Raw genomic sequence first — 27,449 nt, 5'->3', positions numbered from 1 at the left:
CGGAGCTATTGCACCAGCTGATGGACAGAACAGATAAGCTCTTCTGTGGTAGGGGGAATGTCCAGCCACAAATCCCTATAGATTGCCTCCAGCACAGCAAATTCTCTCAGGTACTAGGCACCTTGCTCCATGGCATTCCAGCTGCTTGTGCACACTACTACATCATCCTTTAGAGAATACCTTTCCCTCACACTTGACAGGTGTTGCCTCCAGAGACTGGGAATATCTGTTCTCTTCCCAATCCCCTTGTCAATGCCCACATCCCAGGACAGGGATCTCAGTTGCTTGGCTTTACTACCATCTAGTTTTGTATTGTGGGCTGTGATATGCCAGCATTGGAGCAATCAGGTCCCCAGAGGCTCTCTCAACTGGCAGCTGAAATATTTTTGCATATTCTTGCAGCCCACATGAGAATAGAGATCAAGTGATTTTCTGGCCCTACCTCGTCCTCCTGTTGTGAGTGTGGTAGATAGGGACAGGCGAACGGAAGACCACGGGATGTGACGGAAAGAGAGAGACCCTTCCCCCTCCCCCTGCCCCACGCTATCCATTAACCCCAGAAGCATGTGACCACACCTGTCCCGAGTAATTTTCCACTCCCGACTAACCCCTGAGACCCCACAACCCCCCTCTGACGTAGCAAAGACCCCCAAGACTATTTAAACCCACGAGATGAGATAATAAAGGCTTTCGATCGTCCACCATACTGGTGTCAGCGTCTTTGTCGATAGCCCGAGCGGTCTGGAGAGGCCAGACCGCCGTGCTGCCTCACCTGAACCAGGTCGCCAGTTGCCCTTTATAAAGGCAACAGTGAGGAATCTGCTTATTCTTCATCGCTCACTAAGGAAACAGATTTTTCTTTCACATATTTAATGCCTTTAACAGGGTCTTGTAGTTGTTCAGGGGTGAACTTCCAGATTATCATAGGAGAGAAATCCTCCAAATACTAGTCCATGTCCTCCCACATTCCATGCCACTCATGACTATCCACCCTTGGGGCAGAGCTCTGAATGACCTTCCTAGAAATCTCTGTTTTGGATCTTCACATGGTGCAGACTGTGCTGAGGAGACATAGCAACAAGAACATGCTTTCCATAATATCTAAAGGAAATTCAAAATTCTCAGAACCTGTTCTAACAGGCCTGAAGGAGGAAAAAAGTGTGAAAAGCGGGGGAAAATCATCCTTCCCTGTTCCCTCCACAGACTGGGTATGGTTACTGATGCACTCCCAAAAGCTGCACCTGAGGTGGGAGTAGGAGAGAAGCACTGAATAGACATCCCAATTGACCTTCATTGCCCTTGATGTTATCATGTCATAAAATGATATCCCACAGTACAGCAACAAAGCAATCCTGATCCCTTCTCCCTGCTCTGAAAAAGACCACCATGATGGGCACATAGTGCACATACAGAAACGTAGACAGGGATAGATGCCATAACCATATAAACAGACCATATAAATAGACCAAGCAACATTATATCCAGTGGCTCCATACCTATTACAACAAATGCTTAGATCAAATTTGTTTTCAACCCACTCTGGGGATATCTGTTACCTCAACCCTTTGTGCTACACACTGGGCACTAAATAAAGCTGTTATGGTATTCTCCAGTTCCCACTGAAATCACTCCAAGCCACGTGCTGCTCACTCCCCCCTCCCCCTTCCCTGCTGCAGTCAGGAGAAGAGAATTGGAGGAATAAAGGGTGAAGATCACAGGTTGAGATAAGATCAATTTCCTGGAAACAGCAATGAGATAAGAAAAGGAACAGTAGCAGCCACAATATTAATAATAAAAGTGTTCAAGAGAGGTGAGTGATTCACATGCAAATGTTCACCATTGTTATAAATGAAAATTTGTCCAGCCAAATTAAAATGAAAAAATAAAATATTTATTTTGCAATCAAATTCTATCTAGCCAGCCACAAGGAAAGAACAGTACTGAGCCCAGGGATGGCACTGGCTGTACAACAAAGAAGTCAGCCTAAGCAGAGGTTTACCTCTAAGTTCACACACCACCATTCTGGTACAAGTCGTTTTTATAGGGAAAATTCTGCCTGAGTCCAGGATTTCGGCAATCAGTCCTTTCTTCTATTCAGAGTCCCATAGTTTGATGAGATTTCTTTTCTTGGTGACAAGGTAGAACAATTTGATGTCCAGAGTTGGTGAATCCCTTGATGAAATTTATGGGAACCCTGCATTCACATGTATCTGTCTGGAGGATTCCCATGATATCCATCTCGGGTCGTTCAGGCATCCCCATATCGCTTCAGATACAGCACATCTCCCGACCAGCCACATCTTTTTACTTGTAAATCGGATTTCAACATACACCAGGTTTAGCCTGCGAGGGTGGGGGGGACTACTAATACAAACGTGTATACTCCAACAAATATTCAATATCACATATATCATACTAGAAATGGTGTGAATTATATCTACTACACATAACACCATTGTACCACCAATAGAGCCTGACAATACCTACTGCCCCCACCCCCACACTACCCCTACTGTGGCGGGACATTCCCCTTGTGGTAGATGAGTAATGCAATGATTGACTCTCACAATTAAAAGGCAAATATCATGTGAAATGAACAGGGCTAATGCCTTTATTAATGTTCACCTCTTTATTAAAAAAAGATCAGCTGGGCAGGGGGCTTGACACAGAGCTCGCCCCTGCTGTTGTAGCTTTTTCCAGGTAGCTGAAGGGGAAAGAGGCGTGCAGAGTCTGTTTCTGAAGTCCCAGCAGCAGCTGTCCCCTCTCCTTTCCTCGTGGTAACACCAGGAAGATCTGCCTCTTTGTTCCTGCTTCCCACAGCCCACTCCAGTCTAGTCTTCCATAGGCGATGGTGACAGGTCAAACATAGATCATGGGATGTTTCCCTCTTCCTCAGCCAGGGAACCTGTCTGGTATTGATGATTCTGACATTGTAAAAAGTCTTTGTCTTTCTGCCCCATTGCCAAAGAAGAAGCCATAATTCGTCTGTGCTGTTTTTCAAAGTTGTTTATTCTTGCTTATCTGTAACATGTTCTGCTGCCCTGCCGCAGGTCTGTCCTGCAGGGCAGCATGCGGGGCTCTGCCCCTCAGTGGGATGTTACAAACATTATATACCAGACATTACGTGTGCTATATTTACAATAATGTGCCAATATCTATCACCTATGTTGAACAGTGTGTCCCCAGCCTAAACCAATAGAAAAATGCCAACACTACAGTGAAACATGGAAGGCATGAAGAAGGAGGAAAAGGACAAGACACACCCAATTTCCTCCATCTTGTCCCCTTTGAACCCCTAATCTAGAAACCTAAAATTTTACTTTTGCACCCGTGCCACACTTAATTATTACTCATATCAAACACTCAGAGCTTGTAATTCATCCTGTAAGATTGAAAACTCTTTTCCATGGACAGAGATCAGAGACAGTGTCTCTCGGGGCTCTGTACAGGGGGGTTCCTGATCTCCTGCCGGGGTCCCAGGCCCTCCAGGGCAGCCAGAGGAAAGCTCTGGATTCCCACATCTCCCTCTCCTTTCTGAACCAAGAACACTTCTCTGACAACTTTGTCCATGGTCTGCCTCATGCACTGAGGCAAGGACAGCACAAGCATCAGAAGAATTACAATACCCTATAATTATATACAACTGTTTTCAAAATCTCCTTCTACAACTGTGAAAGGCAAAAAAAGTTGAACACACCATCCACCTAAGATTTAATTTTTCCCAAGGTGTGTTTTCTCTTAGGATACCTCTTCAAATTTATCACTCTTGTGTTCATGTGTTTACAACAGATGTTCAACTGCTGCTTTGTTCTCATTTCTCATTGCTAGCTAACAAATCATTCAATGCAAAAGAAACTACATGGGCATCCTTACTCTGCCCACAACCTCTTTTGATCCAACTGTACCAAGGCTCTTTTTCATGCCACCTGTTGTGAAAGTAGAACCATTCAGTTTTTCCAAGGCTTTTTTCTTGGTGCTAACATTATCATTGTCACAATCTGGATCACTTCATTCATTATATTTTTTTTCTCCTCGCTCTCTTATCAAAGTCATGCTGTGTGTTAACAAAAGTTCCTTCAATGCTGCATGGACCACCCTTGATTTTTGCAGGGATAGTGGGGCAAATTCTGTTCTGTCCCCAGAAATGCAAAAACATCCCTTTTGGTAGAATGGTTGGATTTTGGAGGGATGGTTTGCTCATCATTTTGGTGTAATTAGACCAGGATGATGCATTTCTGTAAAAGAGCTGGTTTGGAGTGACATCTATAATGTGGTTACCTGACTCTGTCACTCCCAATGGATTGAATTTGATACAGAATTTCATTTTTGTTGACCCAAAGATGTCCAATTCCAGAGGTTCAAAGTGAGCCACAGGAGAGAACTGTGTCCAAACATGCCATCCATCCACAGGATCCGAAAAAGACTTCAGAACCTTTGGAAGGATGTCCTTTGGGATTCGCCATTCCTCCACTGGCACACCTACCAAGTATGTTGAAAATGGTTTCCCCGGTTTTGAATGGGTCAGGCAAATGCTGTCCAGACCCGCTGCTTTTGCCAAAGTCTCCCACACATTTTCCCTTGGTTGTCTCATGGGAAAGTCTGTCCTATTGCCCAAGGCAACAGGTGAAAGAATGAAGCACATGAACACTATCTGTCTGAACCCCATGTCCATGCCCCCACCCTCTGTGAGAAACCCTGCAATGCAGCAACACCCAAACAACACTTGATTCCCTAGAAAAAAACCCAAGTCTCTGAGTTGTCAATTGTTGTCTGATGAGACGTCTGCAGCGTCGCTGTCTGCCTTCGTCGGCGTGCCTGCCTCTCTGCTTCTCAGGTCCACGTCCACTTCTGTCTGCACCCAATAAGGTTTCACGTGCCTTGCTGACACCCACTTCAGTCCTTGCCCTATAGAGACACAAGCGAAACCCTTGCCTCAAGTTATTAATGCATATGGGCCTTCAATTTGTCCTGACTCTGTGTTTCTGACCAAAACTAAAGGATTCTCCCTTAGTTTTGCTTGTGTGCTGTTTGTAAAATGTCTGACAATTGGTGGAGTGGGCTCTGAGAAAGAACCATTTAAAAAATTCAACACATACAGAGCTTTGTTCAACCGCATATAAGATGTTGTGCCTGCCTCCCCCCTTTTCTGTTTACCAAAATGGATTTCAGGGTGCGATGTGTTCTTTCAATGCTTGCTTGACCTGAGGGAGAATAAGGAATACCAAAAATGTGTTTGACTCTCCATTTTTTAGAAATTTGTCAAGCACCTTGCCTGTGTAAATTGGACCATTATCTGTTTCTATATCTTGTGGCACCCCTAATGATGCAAATGCTTGTAAAAAAATGTCTGCAGGCATGTTCTGTGGTTTCCCCTGTATGTCATGATGCAAAAATTGCCCCTAAAATGTGTCAACTGAAACATAAATGTTTTCGAGCCTCCCAAAGGATGCATATTTTGTGACATCAGCTTGCCACAGCTGAAGGTTTTTTCAAACCTCTCGGATTGACCACTCCTGTAGACACAGGAGGCCGCACAAACTGGCACTGTGGGCAAACACTGATGATTTCCTTTGCCTGGCTTTTAGAAAGGTGAAAGGATTCCATCAATGTTTGTGCATTTTTGTGAAAAAATGCATGGCTCAATTTTGCTTGCTTGAAAATGTCTGGCAGTGTCTGTGAGATAGGTATTGTAAGTCTGTCTATATGAGCATTCCCTTCTGCTAAAAACCCTGGAAGTGAAGAATGCACTCTGATGTGTATTACAAAATATTTATGTTCTCTGTTTTCTAAGATTATTTTCATGCATAATAGATATGAATATAAAATTTCAGTGTCCGTATGTTTAAAAAGTGATTCCTCTAATCATTTGACCACATTTGCAAGATACGCTGAATCTGTGATCAGATTGAGGGTTCCTGAAATAAGTGAAAAGCCCTTACTACTGCTATCAATTCTACAATTTGTGGTGAACCCTGTACCATTTTGATATTTGATTACCATTTCCCCGTTTTTGGATTTTGCCATGTGATCACTGATTTGAGTTTTCCCTGAAACATCAGTGAACACTGTCACCCCTTCCACCAGTTCCTGACTTATTTTTGGTTTCTCTCTAAAACTTATTTTTGCATTAAACATTCTGTGAGCTAGAAAATGAACTGTGCAAACTTCTGGATACCCTAACAACGTGATTGAAAAATCTTGTGACTTTGGATTGTCCACTTAAAGTATTTTTTCTTTAAAGGTAAATAAATGATTAAGACATCTTTGCCTGACATTGTCAGCAACATGGTCCTTGCCACAATAATGATCTGAGCTATCATTTCTAAATCTGTAAGAATTGTTTTTGATGGCCTGTAAGAAAAAAAAAAAAAACAAATACAAAAAAAGAACCAACACTTTCAACTCCTGTGAAAATATTAACACAATGCTTGCTCAAAGTTTAGTTTATTAGTTTGAATTATTTTTTTCAATTTGATCTGTCCAGTGTCTGGGATCTCCTCACATTTCTCTCGATGATCAGCGAAATCAGGTCTACAAAAGAATTATTTCAAAAGATTAAAATATACAAAATCTTCATCTTCATTCCAGCCTTATTTCAGGCACTTCTTCACACTTTTTTCTTTTTCCTTTTTTCTTTTTTCTTTTTTTTCTTTCTTTCTCTTCTTCCCTTTTGAAACAGGAAGGTTGAAATATAAAACACAATATAGAATAAGACAAAATACCTCAATGATAGAATGCATAAAACTTATCAAAATCAATAACAATTCAAGAAAGTTCAAAAGAAAGAGATTCTAAAGTACATATATAAAATTGAACAAAACATAATCATTAGAAACATTGTGACAGCATTTCAGAGCCTGCAGAAAACTGAAACATTTGTTTCCAGTGAAAATCCTTGGCATCCCTTCCCGGGCAGGGCTGACAAGTTTCACCTCAAAGCTGTGTCAGCTGTCACATTTGTAAGATCGAATTGGTGGATCAAAGTGATCTACATATCCTTCCTTTTTGTGCAGAAACCTCTGGATTTTGCTGGCAAACTCATCTGTTCAAGTTAAAATCTGGGCCTGGCCAAAACCCAAACTTAAAACTGGAGTGATGTCCCCTAACATATTATCTAAAACAAAGCTTATACCAACAATACATATATGATAGTTAAAACATAACCTATTATAGCATTTTCACATAAAATAAACACTTGAATTTCAAACTGATAAATTGATCAAATAACACAAGGATTCATTTTTCTTGGAACTTCTTTGAGGGAAAAGGATGTCAATTGGAAGAAATCATAAAATTAACAATGACAAAAGGCTGTCAGAAGGCTTCAGGCACCTTTCTCTGAGATCTTCTGAAAAACATTTGAGAATGATAAAAAATAGAAATGCAATGATTCCACTCACAAGAGATATAAAAAAAAAATCAGAAAGTTCACCTAGAAAAATGCACAATATGATTAAAATCCAAAATGAGGCTTCAGAATGGCATGCAACCTGGATAAGATTATATGAACAACAATAAAACAGACAAAAATTTACTATGAATAAACAAAGCACAAGGCTTCACCTGATAACATGATAAAATTTCTTAACAATAACATTTATAAAACACTTAAATAGTTAAAAATAAAAGATTTGAAAACAAACACCCTTTGTATCATTATACAAAGAAATAACAGACTATAAAACTGATTATTAAACAACAAAATCAATTTCATAAAACTCAAAATAAATTCCTTTACAGCTGTTATAAACTGATAACCTTATAATAAACCAGAAAAGATTAACACAACCAAGGATCCAGTAAATTGTGTCTTCTCCTTAAATCAATGTTCATTATTATTTCATGAGCTCTTTCAGTCAAAACCTTCTCATCCTTAAATAAAAAAACCTAAATTTTATTATCTAAATAAACTTGATCTTTCAAAAACTTAAAGTAATTTTTGAATCAAACAGTACTTAAACTCAATATAAAAAATTTTGGTAAAGAATCCCTAAATTATATTAACTTTTAGAAGTCCATATGTATCAAATTAATAATACATAAATCCATTATCAATTAAAGCTTTATAAACTTAACTTTTTCAGGGCCCAAACCTAAAATAAACATAAAGTGATATACTCTAATTAAACAATACTTAACTTAAACTCAAACCAAACTATATAAAAATCAACTCTATCATTAATAGAATGTTAAAATGCAACCTAACTTAAACCTTAATATAATAAATTACTAAAATTTTATGCTATTTAATTTTCTATTTCAATTTTCATTATGATAAGATAACTCTTTTTCACATTGTGTTCCACAATCATAACCTATCATCACACCAGCTGGGTGTGTCTGCTGATCAGTTCTGTGACCTAACTGAAAAACCTGGGGTTAGTGTTTAGAAACATTGGAGAAGTTTGGAGGAAACCCTTATGTTGCAATGATTTCAAAGGACGACTTAACTGCATCTCATTTTTGGGGTGAAAATTGGAGTGCCATCCCTCAGCATTGCTGCAGGATATTTGGTACAATGGATGTGCATGTAAAAAGTTGTTTGCTCTGGCTGCTGTGGTTTTGTTGTTTGCCGCCGTTGATGAAAGGAGATGGGCGGTGCATCGCTCGCACTTGCTGTGGAGAGGTAGTGACCAAAGTCTGCCCTGCCTTGGCTCTGCCCAGCCCCTGCCTGCACCGGCATGGGTGCTGCGGAGGGGAGCATTTCTGGTGCAGTCGCGCCCCACTTCTACCTGCGTTGGGATGGCTGCACCTCTCTCTTGCTCCCCCTCCCCGCTCACACCCAGTGTCGGCTGTGCCGAGGCCGCGCCTGCAGTCTGCCCCTCCGAACCAAGCGCCCACTCTCCCAGCCACTTCCGCATTTGTTTTGACTCCTGCAAACGCATGCGCAGCCTGGATTCACCCCCTCTGTCTGTGTCGCCATGGGAACGACCGAAGGAAGCCCCGCCCCAGCCGCACCCCGCCTGCACCGGCTCCGGCGCAGCCGCGCCTCGGGAACGCCTCTCCCCCTTCACCGGCCGGGCCAGACACTGTCCCGGTCCTGTTCTGGGTCGCCCCACCCCCCGGGTCCGTGGCAGTGCCGGCACTGAGCGCGGTTCGGTGCTCTGCTGACGTCATCAGCGCGCGCCTGCCGTGTCCCGCGCTGCCGCAGCCCCGCGCCGCATCCCGCCCGGTCCCGCACTGCTCGGGTCTCCCCTTGCGGCCGCCGCGCAGTCTGCGGCCGTGCTGCGTCTACGACATGCAAGAGGTCTCGCACCCTGTCTTCCGGGTCTCGCTCTACCGTCTCGCACATGCGCGCTGCCATCGCTGCGGCGAGAATGGAGTCCCGCTCTCTCTAAGCCGCCCGCTGCGAACCGGGAGCCACTCCCCTGCACCTGCCAGGCGACCGCTTCCACGGTTTCACGGACCCTTGTCATGGAACGCGTCATGGGGCGCTCAGGACGCATGAGTACCGCACTCGCGCCCCTGCCGCCTCCTCTGCCTACGTCGTTCCCACTGCCCCCGCCCTTCCCCCCCCGCTCTCGTCTGCACTTCGGGCTGTTTTGAATTCCCCGCCTGTGCGCGCTCCTCTCCCTCTTCCCTCTGCTCTGCACTCACGTCTGCCCCCTCCCCCACCGGAGTCGCCGCCGCCGCTGCCCCCCCGCCGCAGGTTTGGACTCGGGCAATGCCCGGTCCCCTCCCCCACCGAGGGCTGCGGCTGTGCCTGGCTAATCTCTCACCATCTGGGGAGTTTCTGCATTGGAGGAGCTTAAGGACTGAGGTTCAAGGGAGTCTGAGGAACAGTGGGAACACGGAGATGCAGGGCATGATGAGACACTATCTCCCTGATCCTCCACGGGAGGCAATCCTCCTTCCACTGGGTCTGTGGTGAGGAAAACTGTCCCAAGCTGCTGGCTGGGTGATCTTCGTCCTTGTGCTCCCATAGGAGCCTTAGCTGTCTGGTTTGGAATGCCGCGTTGTGAAGGTGACTCTATTGTCCTTGCTGAAGGCAAAAGTTTTGCGGCAGTCTTATCTTTTTTTGTGGCACGGTAATATAGTTGCTTATTGATCCCTTGCCAAAAATTTGACTCAAACAAAAGATGTGCATCTGTGTGCGGGTGATTATACTGAACCCACAATAACAAAGCTTTCATCTCATTTGGAGCTATCTCTACCAGATGGGTAGAAATCTTGCCCTGTAGGGCTAAAAAAATTTTGGTCTGTCCTTGGGAGCATCCCTTCCCCATGTTCTTAATTTCGACCGTTGTCACCAAAAGCTGAGTCAGCACGAGGTCAGTCCAGAGATGGATGTTCATCGTCCAGCAGGGGCGCCATTTGTCGGAATCTGTGGTATTGATGATTCCGAGATTGTAAAAAGTCTCTGTCTTTCTGCCCCATTGCCAAAGAAGAAGCCATAATGTGTCTGTGCTATTTTCAAGGTTGTTTATTCTTGCTTATCTATAACATGTTCTGCTGCCCTACCGCAGGTCTGTCCTGCAGGGCAGCATGCGGGGCTCTGCCCCCAGTGGGATGTTACAAACATTATATACCAGAAATTACGTGTACTATATTTACAATAATGTGCCAATATCTATCACCTATGTTGAACAGTGTGTCCCCAGCCTAAACCAATAGAAAAATGCCAACACTACAGTGAAACATGGAGGGCATGAAGAAGGAGGAAAAGGACAAGACACACCCAATTTCCTCCATCTTGTCCCCTTTGAACCCCTAATCTAGAAACCTAAAATTTTACTTTTGCACCCATGCCACACTTAATTATTACTCATATCAAACACTCAGAGCTTGTAATTCATCCTGTAAGATTGAAAACTCTTTTCCATGGACAGAGATCAGAGACAGTGTCTCTCGGGGCTCTGTACAGGGGGGTTCCTGACCCCCTGCCAGGGTCCCAGGCCCTCCAGGGAAGCCAGAGGGAAGCTCTGGATTCCCACAGTAGTCCTAGTATTGCCATAGGAACCAGGAAGGCTCTTTTGTTCATTACATCATGTATATATTTTAAGACAAGTTTTATAGAATAATAGTTATGTTTTACCTCTTTGCATTGTTATCGGGTGATGGCGTGAGTTTGGGACATTTGGGAGGGTTGGCTTGTCCCTATGGCAATACCTGACCTCCAGTCAAGATTTAAGGAAGTAAACTCCACCACTGGACAGCAAAGAAGGAGTTGATGGACAGAACTTTGAGAGGGGTAAAAGGGTTAAACGGCGAAATCTCCATTGAGTGGGCGAGCACGTGGTAGGAAAAATCCTTTGCTCCTGGCGCCATAATATTTTCTCTATTCAGTCTTCTGTTGTATTTTTCATAATATTTAATAAACCTTTCTAAATTTTTCGAAGTGAGTTGCATCTCTCACACCCCTACCACAGAAGAGTTTATCTGCTCTGTCCATCAGCTGGTGGATAGCTCTGGATGTTCTCCCTCTCACATTAATTTATGAGATAACCGAGGCCAGATTGTCTGACCAGTAAGTCTTCACTGGCAAGTGAGTTATTTCTCTCTCTGGTGCCAGGGGTAGAATTCCCAATAAACAACTAGCCATGTGAACAGGATGGGGGGAGATAAGCTGGAATTCCTGACTGAGACACGCTAGTTTACAAACTATAAAAGCTGCACAAAGTTTCATGGAGGCAGAAGCCTCCTACACACACCTTGGAAACATATAGATCTTCTCCCATAGAGTTTGGATGGAAATTCCAAGGATACCTTCCTGGGAATCAAGTGAAAGAATTCTATGTGTACGCCATCATTAATATGGTGGTAAGTTACACTGAATTCGAATCTATACTATTCATTTGCTAGCTGTAACATAGGTATTTTTGTCGTACACTGTATTTTATCTACTAGTAGTTCTTTTTGTTTTATTTTTGTATAGTAAGTAGTCTGCTTAAAGTCTTGTCTGTTAATCTTGTGTCTATTCAATAAATAATTCATTTTGTAATTGGCTTAATTGGCCATTCTTAAGAACTTCTGAATGAGAGACATTTGGGGTGCAGGCCACTTCAAACAGAGTTACTGCCAGAAATCTGAGCCAAAGTCAGGACTTCTCTAAGCACTCATCTCTGTTTGTAGCACGATTTGAGCAATGAGCAGTCCCCTCTAGATCCAGATGAGGTCTAGTGCACACAATCGATGTGGTGGAAGTTTGTATGGAGGGTGTCATCACTGTACACCAACTCATTGGCATTGATGCCAATGAAAGAAAGAGAACAATCAGTGTTTCAGCTGACTACTTGACTCGGGCAATATCATAGTTTTTCCTCCCTACTGATCTGCACCTCAGCTCTGTACCAACTGTCCAAGACTGCAGACAGACTTGAAAGACTCAAGCAAGTTAGAGAGAAAATGTCCCATGCACTGCCAGTGCAGACCAGAGTCTCTGCTATTGGGGTCAAGGGCCCACATGCTCGATAAAGAAGGTACACACCATGAGGTAACCTGTGGTTTTACTTGCATGGCCATGGAGAGGACATGAGGAAGTGAGATAGAAAACCCACCTCTGCCCTAGCAGCACTGTTGTCCTGATTTTTAAAAAAGTTAAGTTTTCTTTTAAAGTTCTTTTAAAAGTTTTAAAGTTCTCATAAAACTTCTTTACCCTTCTAATAATGTTTGCATATTTCTACTAGAGTTCTAACACTATTCATGTAATAATAACAGTTTTACATTCTTATTTGAAGGAAGAGAAAATTAATAAACTGTTAGTTTGATATTCTGGTTTGAAAGCAAAACCAGGGAAAGACTTCAAGTCAGAAATACAATTCATTGGGAAAAGGGAAAAGAAACTAAATACATGCAATAATACAAAAGGAAGACCACTGACAAAGTCAGAATACAACCTGACACCCCTTTGGCCAGCCTGTTGGTAGCAGTCCAAATTGGAGTGGCTGCAGTCCTCTTGGAGTGGCAGACGTGGTTTCTGCTTGTGCAGTGGTCCTGTAGAAAAGGTGTAGTCGGTCCAGTGGAAACCCCAGCTGTGTCCTCTTGGAAACCTGTGGGAAGGCTGCTTCTCTGTCTAGAAATCCCAGGATATATCTAGGTGGGAATGCTTAGCTCCTCCCCCTTGGGCGGAGCATCTCACAATGGGCTGATGTCATTCTGAGTCACGAGGTGTGTCTTTGATCACCTGTTAAACAGAACTGGCTCCTGAAGAGTGTTATCTCTGAGTCATGTGGCAAGACATTGATGGGCCCATTAACAAGAGATAAGGAAAATTGCACAGAGGGCAACTGCTACACAAATGTAATAGAAAACATCTTGCCTTTCAATCTCGGACATTTGACCAGCGTAGTTGCAGAAGTAGCAATTTCATCCTCCAATCCACTGTCACTTTAAGAGTTCTATATATTACAAGATCAAAAATAAAATTTAATCTTTTCTCTCTTAAACTCACCAAGCTTCTGTGTACTCATTTCGTGTCCAATAAACACACCACAGGAAATTCTTCAAGGATAATTGCTACTCCAGTTTCCAGTGGGCAAGTCCAGACAGAAAAAAGGGCTGATGTTACTTCAGATCCTCTAGAAGGGACCTCCAGTGCAGTTACATGAAGTGAGCAATGAGTACTATGACCAGTGTTGTCACATTGAAGCTGATCTGAAGCTGCCCCCTAAACTCAACCAACCTAGAAAACAAGTCCTCGGATAAGGCGGGGATAGGTTGTTCAAACCCAAGCAAAGACCTCAGCCAACCCTGTTCTAGCTGAGATGAAGATACACCACTGGCCAGAGAGAGCTGGGCAGAGAGAAGTCTCATCCAATCAACTATCTGAACCTGGGAAATCCAAAGCCCTATAAAAGGGGCAGCCATATTAAACTCATGGCTGTTTGCTGATGACCCACCAGTGTTGTGTTGGATGTCTGACTCCAACCCACAAGCCCATGTATCAGATCAGAACAAGAGGGGCCCTGCCTCTGGCCAGGTGGACAAAAGGGACAGTCAGATCTATTGGACTGTGTGGATCTGATGGCCTGGTACACCAGACCAACAGGAGAATAAGGCTTCAATTGACACTGGTGCACAAAGTGCCCTGATATCATTGAGATATGGATGGACAGAATTCATCTCTGTTTCTGGGGTGACAGGGGTATTCCAACAGCTGACTGTACTGTAAGCTGAAGTAAGCCTGACAGGGAATGAATGGCAAAACCACCCCATTGTGACTGGACAGGAGGCTCCGTGCATCCTTGGCATAGATTACCTCAGGAGAGTGTATTTCAAAGACCCAAAAGGGTATAGTGGGGCTTTTGGGATAGCTGCTGTGGAGGCAGTGGAAATAAGAGACCTTAACACCTTGCCTAGTCTCTCAGAGTGTTAGAGTTCAGGAACAAAAATAATCACGGGATATGTTTATATGCAGGTGCTTTTATTTGAAGAGCTCTGGGAATCAGGGGTACAGACCCAAATCTGACTCCAACATGGCATTCGAGCTGAATGTATTTTATATTCTATCGTTATATAACTTACATATTAATTATTAAACTTATATTGTTCTATTGTATACATTGACTTTATTCAAGCATGAGTTTCTCGTGATCTTTCTTTAGTCCCTGACTACAGTTTCTCATGATTATTCTTACGATTAAACAGTAATTATATTTAATTACTAAACAATCATCACATCTAACAATTACATCATTTATCATGTACTAGCTACACAGGTGCAGTTCTAGCAAGGCCTACATTTTCCCAGGGTATTTTCCCAGGGCCTACTAAGCCTAACTTTCCTTCTAACTCCCCAAATCCCCATGATTTAAAAACCCTTTTACTATCATTTTTTCTCCTTTGAAAGTATTTTCACTTCACTATAAGTGCAAATTCTTTCACTTGATACAGTCTTTTAGTTTCTGAGTTTATACATAATGTTCTTCAAATCCAGGATTGACGTGAACGTTGTCATGGACTGGAGGATCAGAGGATGATGGGTGTGGATCCTGTGTCAGTGCCTTGATTATTTTCCGGTTCCAGGATGTCCTCTTCTGTATTTCCTCTTTTAGTACACTGTAGACTAACCAAATTACTAAGAACACAATTAATAGGATTATTACACTCTCAATGATAGACTTAATCCGTGAACTCACATTCCACCCTAACCCTTTAAAGACGTTCTCTAATCAGCTCATAGTCACATTTTTCTGCTCTTCTTGTGCTTCATGCTCTATTTGTTTTAACTGATTGATGTCATATTCTACATCAGCAGTTACATTTGCGATGTGGATGCAGCAATGATCAAACTGTCCCTTTAAAAATCCACACACTCCATGCTCTTTAAGAAGTAACAAAACTAAGGCAAATCGGTTTTGTAAAGTCATTTTTGTGGTGGCTTATAATTGCACGTTTAGTTCTTTAAATCCTTCCCTAGTGACTCTAGCCAGTCTATCTACCTGACCTGTAAGTTTGTACAATATTTCTTTATTCTGATAGTTTGCTACAAGACCAAGCAAAGACTCTAAGGCCCACCCTAATTTTACACAACTAGAGGGGTCTTGTCAAGTTTCATTTTGATTTTCATTATCTGGGACTTGTTGTCTTGTTCTTATCTGCAGAAGTTCGTGTTTTCCCTTAAATGGGGACTTTTCCCAAATTGGACATAAAATAAGGAGGCCTAAAGTAATTTCTTTTACTTTCCCATCTACAGGTAGATGGGTTGTCCAGGTACCATCACTTGTTGCCCATACAAATTGTCCTGGACTTCGGAGTGCACTTTTGGTACATCTTACAATTATTTTGTAATTCACTTTACCCTGTTTGTGTTTGATACCTCTGCAGGTACAACTAATTTGTAAGGCTACTGCCAGTGGTGACATTTGTTTTATCTCTATATCATCAGAAGTGCAATCATAAGTTTTATTACATGCCCACCAACTTACGTTGTCTGCCTTTGTTCTACTACTAGTGGCAGTGTTTGCTACTGCTGGATCTGTTTCATTTTCTGAACCTTCCAATTTAATATACCAAGGGGTGGTAGCCATGTACTGGAATTTTTGAAGTATACTCAGAGACCATGCACTATCCCAAGGCTCTATTTGACCTTTGTTATCTTTTGCCTCGCACTTCCACACCAGAGTGGTTTCTGTAACATTTTCGGTAATCTTTTTATAATGTGGTAAGTAGCATTGCCATTTATTTGGGATGATCCCCGCACATTCTATTGGATATCCTATTGTGCCATTATTTTGGAGACAGTCTCGTTGACTCAAAGGATGCAACCATTGTCCTATTACTTTCCAGGTTACCTTGATTACCTGTATTGATTCTGGTACCTGTTTGCATGTAATTGTTTTACTCTTTTGTATTTCAGGCAGTTTTGTTGTTATGATTCCCCAGTTTACTGGGTCTCCTGCTGCCTTTGGTATTGTCAGACAGGCAGTTATTCTGCTAGTGTTCTGCATTTTTGCAAAATCTTTAACTAATCCAATCATTATATTCTCAGCCCGAATTGCATTGGAAACCTTTATCACCTGTGTTTCTGCCTGCACCTCCCTCTTCATTCTAGAATGAAGAGTGGTTAATTGATCTTTTTGCATTCCACATCACAAAGAGCATGAAATGAGCATTGGTACAATTACTGGTAACATTCCTGAAACAATTAAACACATCTTATCTGCAGCTTTGTTGGTCCCACAGTTTACACAGTCCGCAGTCCGGGATGGGCTTTCTTCACTCGAGTGTAATGTATCCAGGACTCCACTCCAGCTACCTTGACTGCGGTAAAGGTGAGCAATAGCACCTGATGAGGTCCAGTCTACTTTTCCTTCAATGGTTCTTCATTCCAATTCTTAATGTACACCTAGTCTCCTGGATGTATGTCATGAACTGGATTCTCGAGAGTCAGAGGCCCATTCCACACAAGGGCGCTTTGAAGTCATGCTAAAGTTTTCCCGAGGGACAGAACATAGTTATATGCTTCCTGTTTTCCCATGAAGTGTGCATTTGGATTGGGTTCAGGAGATTCCTATGGTTTCCCATACAATATCTCATAAGGACTGACTGGCATGCCACTCCTAGGCTTTATCCAAATTCTCAGCAATGCTATTGGTAAAGCCTGTGGTCACTGCAGTTTGGCTTCTTGACATATTTTACTGATTTGCCTTTTTAGTGACTGATTCATCCTCTCTACCTGTCCACTTGGCTGGGGTCTCCATGGTGTGTGGAGGTCCCAAGTTATTCCCAGCAACCTACTAACTTCTTTTACCACCGTGGCTATGAAATGGGGTCCTCTATCTGATGATATCACTAGAGGCACCCCGAATCTGGGAATGATTTCTTGTAGTAACCAGTTAACAGTTTCTTTTGCTTGGTTCCTGCGACAGGGAAGGGCTGCTGGCCATCCAGAAAATGTATCAACCCCTACTAACAAATATTTGCATCCTTGAGTTCTTGATAATTCTACATAATCTACCTGCCAATAATCTCCTGGTTCTATCTTTACCCGAGCCCTTCCTAGTTGTGCCTGTTGTCAAGCCACTGGGTTATTTTTCAAGCAAACCTCACACTTTGACATTATTGATTTTGCCATTGTTAAGATTCGTACTGAGACCAAATAACGTTTTAGAAACTTTACCAATGCCTCTGCACCCCAATGACATTCGTTATGCTTAATTTGTAGAACCTCTCTCATTACCAAGGGGGGTACTACTATCTGTCCGTGTGCAGTTACATACCACCCTTCTGGATTCTTCCATGCATTCAGCAAATGTCCCAATTTCTCATCTTCTGCTGAATATTTTGGCTGTGGAGGTAAATTGAATTGAGATACATTAAGTTTTAAAGGGACCAATGCCATTGTCATTTGCACCTTTCGAGCAGCCTGTCGAGCTGTCCAATCTGCCTTTCGATTTCCCTCACAAATTTTGGAGTTTCCTGATTGATGTGCTTTACAGTGCATAATTGCCACTTGTTCAGGTTTTTGTACTGCTCTTATCAGCTGCAGAACTGCATCTTGATGTTTAATGTGCATCCCTTGAGACGAAAACAGGCCCCGTTCTTTCCATAGGGCCTCGTGCACATGCACTATTCCAAATGCATATTTTGAATCAGTCCATATGTTCACCTTTTTCCCTTCACTTAATTCTAGTGTTCTGGTTAAAGCAACCACTTCTGCCTTCTGGGCGGATGTATTTGGTGGCAATGCTTTTGCCTCTACCACTGTACTGATTGTTGTTACCGCATATCCAGCGTGTCTGATTCCGTTCTCCATGAAACTGCTTCCATCTGTGAACAACTCCCAGTTTGGCTGTTCTAGGGGGACATCTTTCAGATCTGGTCTAGCCGCACAGGTGTGTTCTATTACTTCCACGCAATCGTGTTCCAATGGGCTTTCTTCAGATGTTGTACCTAGGAACAAGGTTGGGTTCAAAAGGTTAGTTGTTTTTAATGTTACATCATCTTGCTCTGTTAAGATTACCTGGAATTTCATCATTCGACTCGGGGAGAGCCAATGGCCCCCTTTCTGTTCCAACACAGTAGTTACCACATGTGGTACATAGACATCTATGTGCCTTCCCATGGTGAGCTTCCTGGCTTCTTGTATTGGGATCACAGTGGCTGCGACTGCCTGCAGACATGAACGCCATCCGGCACTGACATTGTCAAGTTGTTTGGAAAAGTAGCCCACTGGCCTTTTCCAGCTTCCCAAACGTTGGGTTAAGACTCCCAATGCCAGACGCATCCTTTCATGTACAAACAGCTGAAAATCTTTGGACAAATCAGGTAACCCCAATGCAGGAGCAGTTGTCAAGGCCTCCTTTAGTTTGAGGAAAGCCTCCTTCTGTGGTTTGCCCCAGGTAAATATCTGCATCTTCTGGGCCTCATACAGGGGTTTTGCAATTAGTCCATAGTCCATGATCTACAGGCGGCATGACCCTATAATCCCAAGGAAGACTCGCAGCTCGTGTAGATTCTGGGGCTCTGGAATGGCACAAATAGCTTGAATACGGTTAGTACCCAGTTTTCGCTGCCCTTGTAAGATTTCACATCCCAGGTAAATCACAGTCTGTTGGGCAATTTGTGCTTTTTTTTTAGATACCTTATATCCAGCCGTTCCCAGTGAATTTAAAATCTCAATTGTTACCTTTATGCAGGTTGCTTCCTCCTCTGTGGCTATCAGTATATTGTCAACATACTGTAGCAGCAGGTATTGTTCTCTTGGTACTTGCCCACTTGCAGTCCAGGTCTCCAGCTCCTTTGCCAGTTGGTTTCCGAATAGGGTGGGACTGTTCTTGAATCCTTGTGGGAGCCGTGTCCAGGTGAGCTGGGTCTTTCTTCAATTTCCTGGATTTTCCCACTCAAAGGCAAACAGATTCCTACTTTCTTTGTCAAGGGGTATGCAGAAAAAGGCATCTTTTAGATCAATTACTGTAAACCGTATATATGTCTCTTTCACGGATGTTAACAATGTGTAAGGATTTGCAACCCCTGGATAAATGTCTTTAGTTGTTTCATTTATTGCTCTCAAATCCTGCACTAGTCTATACTCACCATTGGGTTTCCTCACTAGAAAGATAGGTGTATTATATTCTGATTCAAATTCTTCTAAAATTTTGTATTTCAAGAATTTATCAATAATTTTTACTATTCCCTGCCGTGCTTCTGATTTTATAGGATACTGTTTAACCTGTACTGCTTTTGCCCCTACCTTTAATTCAACATGTATTGGTTGTGCTAATTTAGATTTCCCAGGTATATCTGTTTCCCATACTGAAGGAATTACTGCATCTTCTACTTCCCTAGGAATAGAGGGAGCTGGTTTTTCCTTAATCATTAAAATTTTTCCTGTCTTTGATTCAGGTATTTTCATTAAAAGTTCCCCATTCTCAAAGGTTATCACTGCATCAAAATTTGCCAATAAGTCTCTACCTTAAAGGGGAATTGGACACTCAGGCACATACAGGAATTCCTGCGTCAGGACCTTATTTCCAAAACACAGATCTAAGGGTTGTAGGAATGGCCGATTTTCCTCCTTCCCTGTTGCCCCAACTATTGTTGTTTGTTTGTCCCCAATTTGTCCTTGTAAATCATTCAGTACAGAATACGTGGCCCCCGTATCCACCAGGAATTTTATTGCTCTATCACCTAGCTTTATGGTCACGAAAGGTTCCTTGCTATTTTCTAGACAGCTGCTGTATTGTCCCACCACCATTAATTTTGCAATATCTTGACCTTGGCTTGGCTGGCTGCCTTGGTAAAACCGGTTTGGACACTCGTTCTTCCAGTGACCTTCTTGCAGGCAAAAAGCGCACTGGTTAAATCCTAATTTTGGCAGAGCAGTTCCCCCGTGTCCCCTGCCAAGTCCACCTCCCCTCTCCAGTCCACGGCCACCTTTGTGGTTGGTTTTTTTTTTTTTTCTTCCGCTTCTGTTTACCCAGATCTTTTCTGGCCAAGACCGGGGCGGGCTTTGACCGATTCCGAGTCCTATGAGATACCACTATCGCAGATTCACTTTCATCTTCCCCCCTTCTATGCATCACAGTTAAATTTAGATCATCTCCAGGGGAAGAGGGGTCAGGTGATGGTGGAAGAGGAGGATAGGGAGAGAGGGTTTGAGTGGGTGAAATAGGACTAGACAAAATAGGATTGGGTGAAGCAGGTGATGAAGTAGGGGTAGGGGCAGGCAGGATAGAGTTAGGTTCTCTTGGTCTTGCGGGGGCTACCTGTAAATCAACATATGTATCGTTCCTCCGACTCAGACTTTCTTTCAATGCAAAATGTTCTAAACAACGTTTCTTCTTCACACAAACCTCACACTTATCACTTGTAGATGCCTTAAATACCATCAATCCACATTCAACCTGCCATTCTGGCTTATCTCGCAAGTAGAAAAACAAATCAATATACGGAACCTCATCCCATTTTCTTTTGCGTTTACAAAACAACATCAATTGCAAAATAGTGTAATGTTGCAATGTTCCATTTGGTGGCCATTTTTCACCACCTTCCAAAACATATTCTGGCCACCATGTATTACAGTAATCAATTAACTTACCCCTATGTGGGTCTTGCCCAAAATTACCTTGTTTCCAATGTGCTAATAAGCCCCCCAAAGGAGAATAATGTGGTATGGGGGCATTGCCGCATAAGAGACCTTTAAGCTTCTCCATATTACAGCTACAAGACACCACAGAATGCCGAACCTGCAACGCTTTAGCGATGTCTAACGGACAGCGCCTAGGCAATACCACAGGAATTCCTTTAACCCAACCGAGCGTAGCTTTCGCTGCGTCTTATCGGCAGGTACCAGACCAAATTAAAAGCACCTTACCTCTCTCCAGGGGACGTTGTGAGCGGCGGAGGTTCGCGGCGCCGATGAGCTCCCCGAGAATCCCTCGGTGCCGGCTGGAGCATGATCGGGTCGCGGGGTCCTCAGCAGCGCTCACAGGGTCCCAATTTGGGTTCGCCAAAATGTTAGCATTCAGAAACACACATAATCATGGGATATGATTATATGCAGGTGCTTTTATTAAGAGGTCTGGGAGTCGGGGTACAAACCCAAATCTGACTCCGACATGGCTTTCGAGGTGAACGTATTTTATATTCTATCGTTATATAACTTACACATTAATTATTAAACTTACATTGTTCTATTGTGTACATTGACATGAGTTTATTGTGATCTTTCTTAGGTTCATGACCACAGTTTCTCATGATTATTCTTTCTCATTAAAAACAGTAATTATATTTAATTGCTAAACAGTCGTCATATCTAACAATTATATAAATTATCATGTACTAGCTACATAGTGCAATTCTAGCAAGTACTGGTTCTTCATGTGCTTAAGGTATTTATTTTTCCAGGGCCTACTAAGCTTATTTTCCTGTTAACCCTAAATCCCCATGATTTAAAAACCCTTTTACTATCAGCCTGAGCCACAAGGTGTCAAGTACCGCACAAGAAATTTTAAGCTTTCCATTCAATGTATCCTTAAGTCTAAAGACAATGAGTATGTCTTGCTGGTGGAAAAAAAATTCAGGAGATGTGTCAGCTGTCCTCTTCCCACATCTGCACCAACCTCCACAGCAATGTTTTCCCTCAGCTGGTGATATACATGAAATAAAATCCGAGTCTGGTGTCCACCTCCACAACCACCATCAGATCCAGAATTTGTATTTTCAAGCTTCACAAAAGGCAAGAACTCAATGGGGCTGAAAACCAACTCAATTCACTCTCATTACCCATCTTGATATTTAAAATACATGGATAAATGACTCTTGTCTAACCACTGAGAGCCTTCTCACAGGATAAAGAGATCGGAACTGAAGCAAACTCCCTATTTAGCTGGAAATGTAATGAGTTGTTACTATTATTATTATTATTATTATTATTATCATCATCATCATCATCATCATCATTATTATTATTTTTATTGCTATTTCCATTTCCTGTAAGAAGACTGTGGGACTGTGGGCAGTGGGACCCCAAGTTTAGCACAGCAGTTATACTTACCATCCTTCTATTTACTTGTGGCTGCAAATTCCCTGGTATAATTCAGTGGTTACCAAATGCAGTTCAGCCTGGCACCACCTCTTGTGGTCTGCAAGGACCTGCCCAGAGCTTCATAGCTAGTCTACACATCCATTTCAAATGGCAGTAGGTCTAAGCTTGTCAGCACTATCTCTCTGTGAGAAAATCTGAGTGTGACATTGGTCTCCTTGACCAGCTGGGAGCTCATTGAAAGCTGGGAGAATGGGACAAGGGGATACAGCCAGAGAAATACTGGTGTGAAGGTTGCTCAGATACCTTAAGGACTGCCATGTGTGGGGACATGGAGGCTGTGCAGAAACCACATGCCTAGAAGGGATTCTGCAGAGCACAATGGGCTCCCAACATAAGGAGGATGTGGACCTGTTGGTGCAAGTCCAGAGGAGGTCACCAAGATTCTCAGAGCCTGGAGCACCTCTGCTATGAAGACAGGCTGAGAGAGTTGCGGTTGTTCAGCCTGGAGAAGGCGGCTCTGGGAAGACCTTAGAGCACTTTCCAGTACCTAAAGGGACTACAAGAGTGCTGGAGAGAGACTTTGGACAAGAGCATGGAGGGATAGGACAAGGGGGAATGGCTTCAAACTGACAGAGTGCAGGTTTATATTAGATATTAGACAGAAATTCTTGGCTGTGAGGGTGGTGAGGCAAAGGCACAGGTTGCCCAGAGAAGCTGTGGCTGCTTAATCCCTGGCAGTGTTCAAGGCCAGATTGGATGGGGCTTGAAGACACCCAATCTAGTGGAAGGTGTCCCTGCCAACTGTCTTTAAGGCCCCTTTCAACCCAAACCATTGTATGGTTCTATGATGGACAGCAGCAGCTTGTTACTGGTACCTGCACATCCCCTGGCATCCCCCACCAGTGTTACAGGGAGAAGTGATGGTCCTGCCCTGGTCTAAATAGATAAAAGCAAGCTTTTTCAGTCAGGAAATCACTTTTACATTCTAAATGTACAAAATTAAACACATTACAGTGGGGAAAAGTGCAGAATTTGGACAGTTGTAACCCAAACCTTAGGGCTTTAGTTTGGAGATGTGACAAAGCAGATTGATGAAAGTGGAAAGAAATCCCAAACAAATTTTTACTATTTAAATAATACACCATTTTATTTTGTTTTAAAATAGTTTAACCTTTATGCTACAGACTTGTTTCAAAAAACAGGTCTTATCTTGCACACACAGGAAAAAAAAAAAATATATATATATATGAACCGCTCTGTTTTATTTTCTTTTCTTCAAAGACCATTAAATACTAGATGGAAAATGACAACTAAATAATGACTATTGAGAACAATCTAGAATTTTTAACTAGACTTGCATGTTTTAAACATTTACATTCTAAGAAATGATTTGTTTTCACTATAGAAGATTCCAAATTCCCACTCCAGCAATTCAGGAACTGCTTAAAGCCTGAAGGGCTTGAGCCAATGCATACTAAATTTCATGGAAAGTCCCGCATCAACTCCAATGGGTTCTGGTTCAGGCCCAAGTGCATTGGTTCTTAGCCATACAATGGCTATCATTTCTCTTTCCTGCTGAGAAGAGCAAAATCATACAGGCACCTATTGCTCTTATTAAAGAAAAAAAAAAAAATTAAAACCAAACAACTTCCGAGCTATCCAGTGATTGCAGTTTTCAGATTACTCATCAACCTTTCAAATTTGTTAAGAATAAGAAAAAATATGTAGCATTTTAAATAAAAGAAAACTTGCATCAGACTACAATGCATGAACTGTTTAAAGAAACACAGTGCACAATTGGAGTAAGCTTGGCTAGGACACAGTTGTTTTTATATATACATGGAAGTCACATCAAACTCAAAAACAAGTGTTAGCTTGCATTTTTCATAGAATGACTATAAATGGATTTCTGCAACTTTCTTCACAACTGATGTTCAAAAGACTTTGTGAAACAGGAAAAAGTAGCCACAGTATGCCACTGTTTAAGTTACTGCTGAAAAAATGTGCGCTAGCCCGCTAAAATATTGGCTGAGTTGTGTGATTAAAATGCAAAGAGAAAAGAACACTACTGAATATAGTGCCCAAATAGCACGGGGCTTTTCCCTACTGCAGTGTGAATGGGCTCCATCCACACTCCTCTCCCATCCTCTTTCCTTCCCCCAGAGAAAGAAATCGGTCACTAGAAGCACCACATACATTTTTCTGGCCATGCAATATACTTATATTCAATGTTTTAGAAAGCTTGAAATTGGAATATCAATCCCTTACCTAATTGTTCTTTAAAGTGCAGTCTGAGCTGTTCTGCTTTTTTTTTTTTTTTTTTTTTTTTGCCTGCAGATAAAATTATTGGAAGCCAAACAACATTTTTAAACCAGCCAACACAAAAAGAAAATAGAACTTCCCATGTCCTTATTACCACCTGTTCAGCCTCAAATGGCAGAAAATTTGATGATAGAGCTGCACAAAATTCCCACTAGAAACAACAGGAATACAAATAAATGTTTTAATTGCACAATAGACATTTAAAGTGAATATAATCTTGTAAAGTCTAATCTTTGGCTTTTGCTTTGAGAAAGGCTCAAAATGACAGGTGAATGGCAAGAATTTCCATATACACTACAGAAACTACAGACTGCTAAAGTAAGTAGTTTCGCTGATTTCAGTAAATATTCTGGTAGAAAGTGTTTCCTGAATCATATCTGAAAAAGCAATTCCAAAACTAGCATAAGAGACATGACCTAAAGCCAGGAAAATAGTACAGATCTATTTAAAAAAATAATTATAATAATTAAAAAAATCGCAACCTTAAGTTCTAATCCAACAACACCTTTTAGGACAGAGTTTTAAGCACTTGAATGGTCCATCTAGGTTCACCAAACTGTCCCTGCTGAATGTTACACAGCTGCTAAAGTGCTTTGCCAGACTGGGATTTTGGAATTTGTTTGGGGTTGGGTTGTTTTTGAGATGGTGAATGAAGCAAATAAGCAACAGTAGAAATGAGGACTGTGAGCAAAATGTTTCATTTCTCTCCTACTCCAGGCAAGACTCTGATTTAGGCAAAAAAATTCAGCTCTATTTAAAAAAGAGAGGGATGCTGGGCCTTTTTATTACTTTTCATTTTCCTGTGCTTTTGCCATAATCATCTGCTACTAAGTCACTACTATTACTATTTTAAACGATAACAAGGCATGGTAAATGATCAGTGAAACACAGTAGTCAGATAAAATACTCAGAACTGAAGAGTGCAAACTAGAAATTATATTGAAAATAAAAATGCTTAAAATAAAAGCTGTTCAGTGCATAAGTTATGGGCCATTTGCATTAAAGACAGTCCCTCCTGCTGGTAAAATATCCAAATCAGTTTGGGTAAAAAATACTCTTGGCCCAATTTTCAGAAGTACTGAATACACCCAGTTCCACTGAAATCAGTGAGGACACAGCATTTTTCAAAACCACTGATGCTCACACACAGCAAAACACTAACTTCTACTAAGAAACTCAATATACTGATAAATTAAAAATGTTCTGAAATTGGAGGTGAGAAAGGGTGGATGGGCATAAGTCTGCACACAGTTATTTCTTCAGATTAACATGCACATGTTAGAAACTGTAGATGTGTTTTAAATTTGGTACTGTTAGGCTTTAATTCTGGGAGGAATCCTTCTTTGAGAAGGTAAAACTATTTTAAATTATATTGAAATCATACTACATTCTTATGGAAATGAAAAAGATAATGAGTTTGAATTTCGTAAAGCCAAGAAGGGAACTTCTGAAGTTGAAACTTTAACAATGAACATCTGTGCCACAAAGGGGAGAAGAGGTGGGGACAGAAACAAAGGTATGCTGCATTACAGTAGATATTTGCGTCTTGTATCCTCATCCAAAGTGAGGTCTACTACTTCTGGGGGTGAAGACCAGTTCTGTTGGGGAGTCACTGCTGTCCATAATTGTGTTTGGTGACTGTTAATATATTGTGAGCTTGAGTCATGCTTCCAAGAAGACACACTCTGAATCACACCTCCCCTGGGATGCACATACCTGTAGCAAGGCAAAAACCACAAAGGATTAAAGCTACTATTGAATTCAGGAGCAAGATTCTTAATTGCAGTGTTTTATCACTTAGGCATCTTGTTAACATGCCCCTCTCTAAAATGTCCTCGTGGATTTTCCGTTTGTAGAGTCCATCACATCTTAAATACCCAGTAAACAAAGCTGAGACTAAATTTGAACTTGGTGGTCGTGGTGATTAAATTATTTTTAAGAACTGAATTCTGCCAGTGGGTATAAAGTGAGATTCCTTACAAAATATGTGCATGGATCCCAAGGATCTTGAAGAAGTCTGTCCTATTATGTGTAATTCCATGCATTATTGAGAAGCATAATTTCCTCATAGCCCTTTTACCTGCTGGACTTAAAAAGAGAAAAATTTTAAGTGAGGTTGGATGAGACAAAGAAAAGTTGTCTTTCTATATGAAATCAAATCCATGTTAAAATAAGGACGCAATGATACTTTCATTACAATAATTAAAAAAGACAGCTTGTCAATTCTATTATTACAGCCATTACATTTGATTTTTTTTTGGTCTTCTTAACTAAAATTACAATAATGCTGAGAAATGCTCACTGATTATAGTACAGCCCAACTTCAGCAAAACAATGAATCTTTCAGCGATTATAGTCAATGAGACTAAATCATGTATTTAAACACACACTCAAGTGCCTTGCTGAAGTGAGGTACATATCTATTTATTTGTACAGTATTTTTACAGATTACATTCATAGTAGATATGTTATTATTGAAGTGCAAGCTGATAATAATTAGTAAAAAACCAAACACAATGAAAGACCAATTTTGTTATATGATAAAGTGATGACAAGAATTTACTGGAGTATTTAAGATGATAATTTCAACCTGTAAGTCTTAAACAAACACTAGGAAAACTTGATACCTAGTGCTCCAAAAATTGGTTTGCGTCATAAGCACTAATGGTGGCTGCACATATAAGTAGGAGGTGTTTTT

At 41.7% G+C, this 27,449-nt stretch overlaps 1 protein-coding gene across 4 annotated transcripts in view; it reads right to left on the bottom strand.

Moving 5' to 3' along the window:
* Positions 1-6,428: 6,428 nt before the first annotated feature.
* The window catches only part of LOC116806906 (protein ARK2N-like), a 106,197-nt gene continuing 85,176 nt past the window's right edge, over positions 6,429-27,449 (bottom strand). For all 4 annotated transcript variants that reach the window (XM_072922960.1, XM_072922961.1, XM_072922962.1 and 1 more), the window contains 2 exons: positions 9,257-26,467; positions 6,429-8,616 (listed from right to left, as the gene is read on the bottom strand). In XM_072922960.1, coding sequence (XP_072779061.1) covers positions 26,278-26,467 — 190 coding nt within the window. In that variant the 3' untranslated portion in view covers positions 6,429-8,616; positions 9,257-26,277. The remainder of the gene's footprint in view (positions 8,617-9,256; positions 26,468-27,449) is intronic.

The sequence above is a fragment of the Taeniopygia guttata genome, chromosome W, assembly GCF_048771995.1.
Source record: "Taeniopygia guttata chromosome W, bTaeGut7.mat, whole genome shotgun sequence".
Classification (NCBI taxonomy): Eukaryota; Metazoa; Chordata; class Aves; order Passeriformes; family Estrildidae; genus Taeniopygia; species Taeniopygia guttata.
The sequence above is the reverse complement of the archived record's forward strand: the minus strand, read 5'-3'. Positions and strand labels throughout refer to the sequence as shown.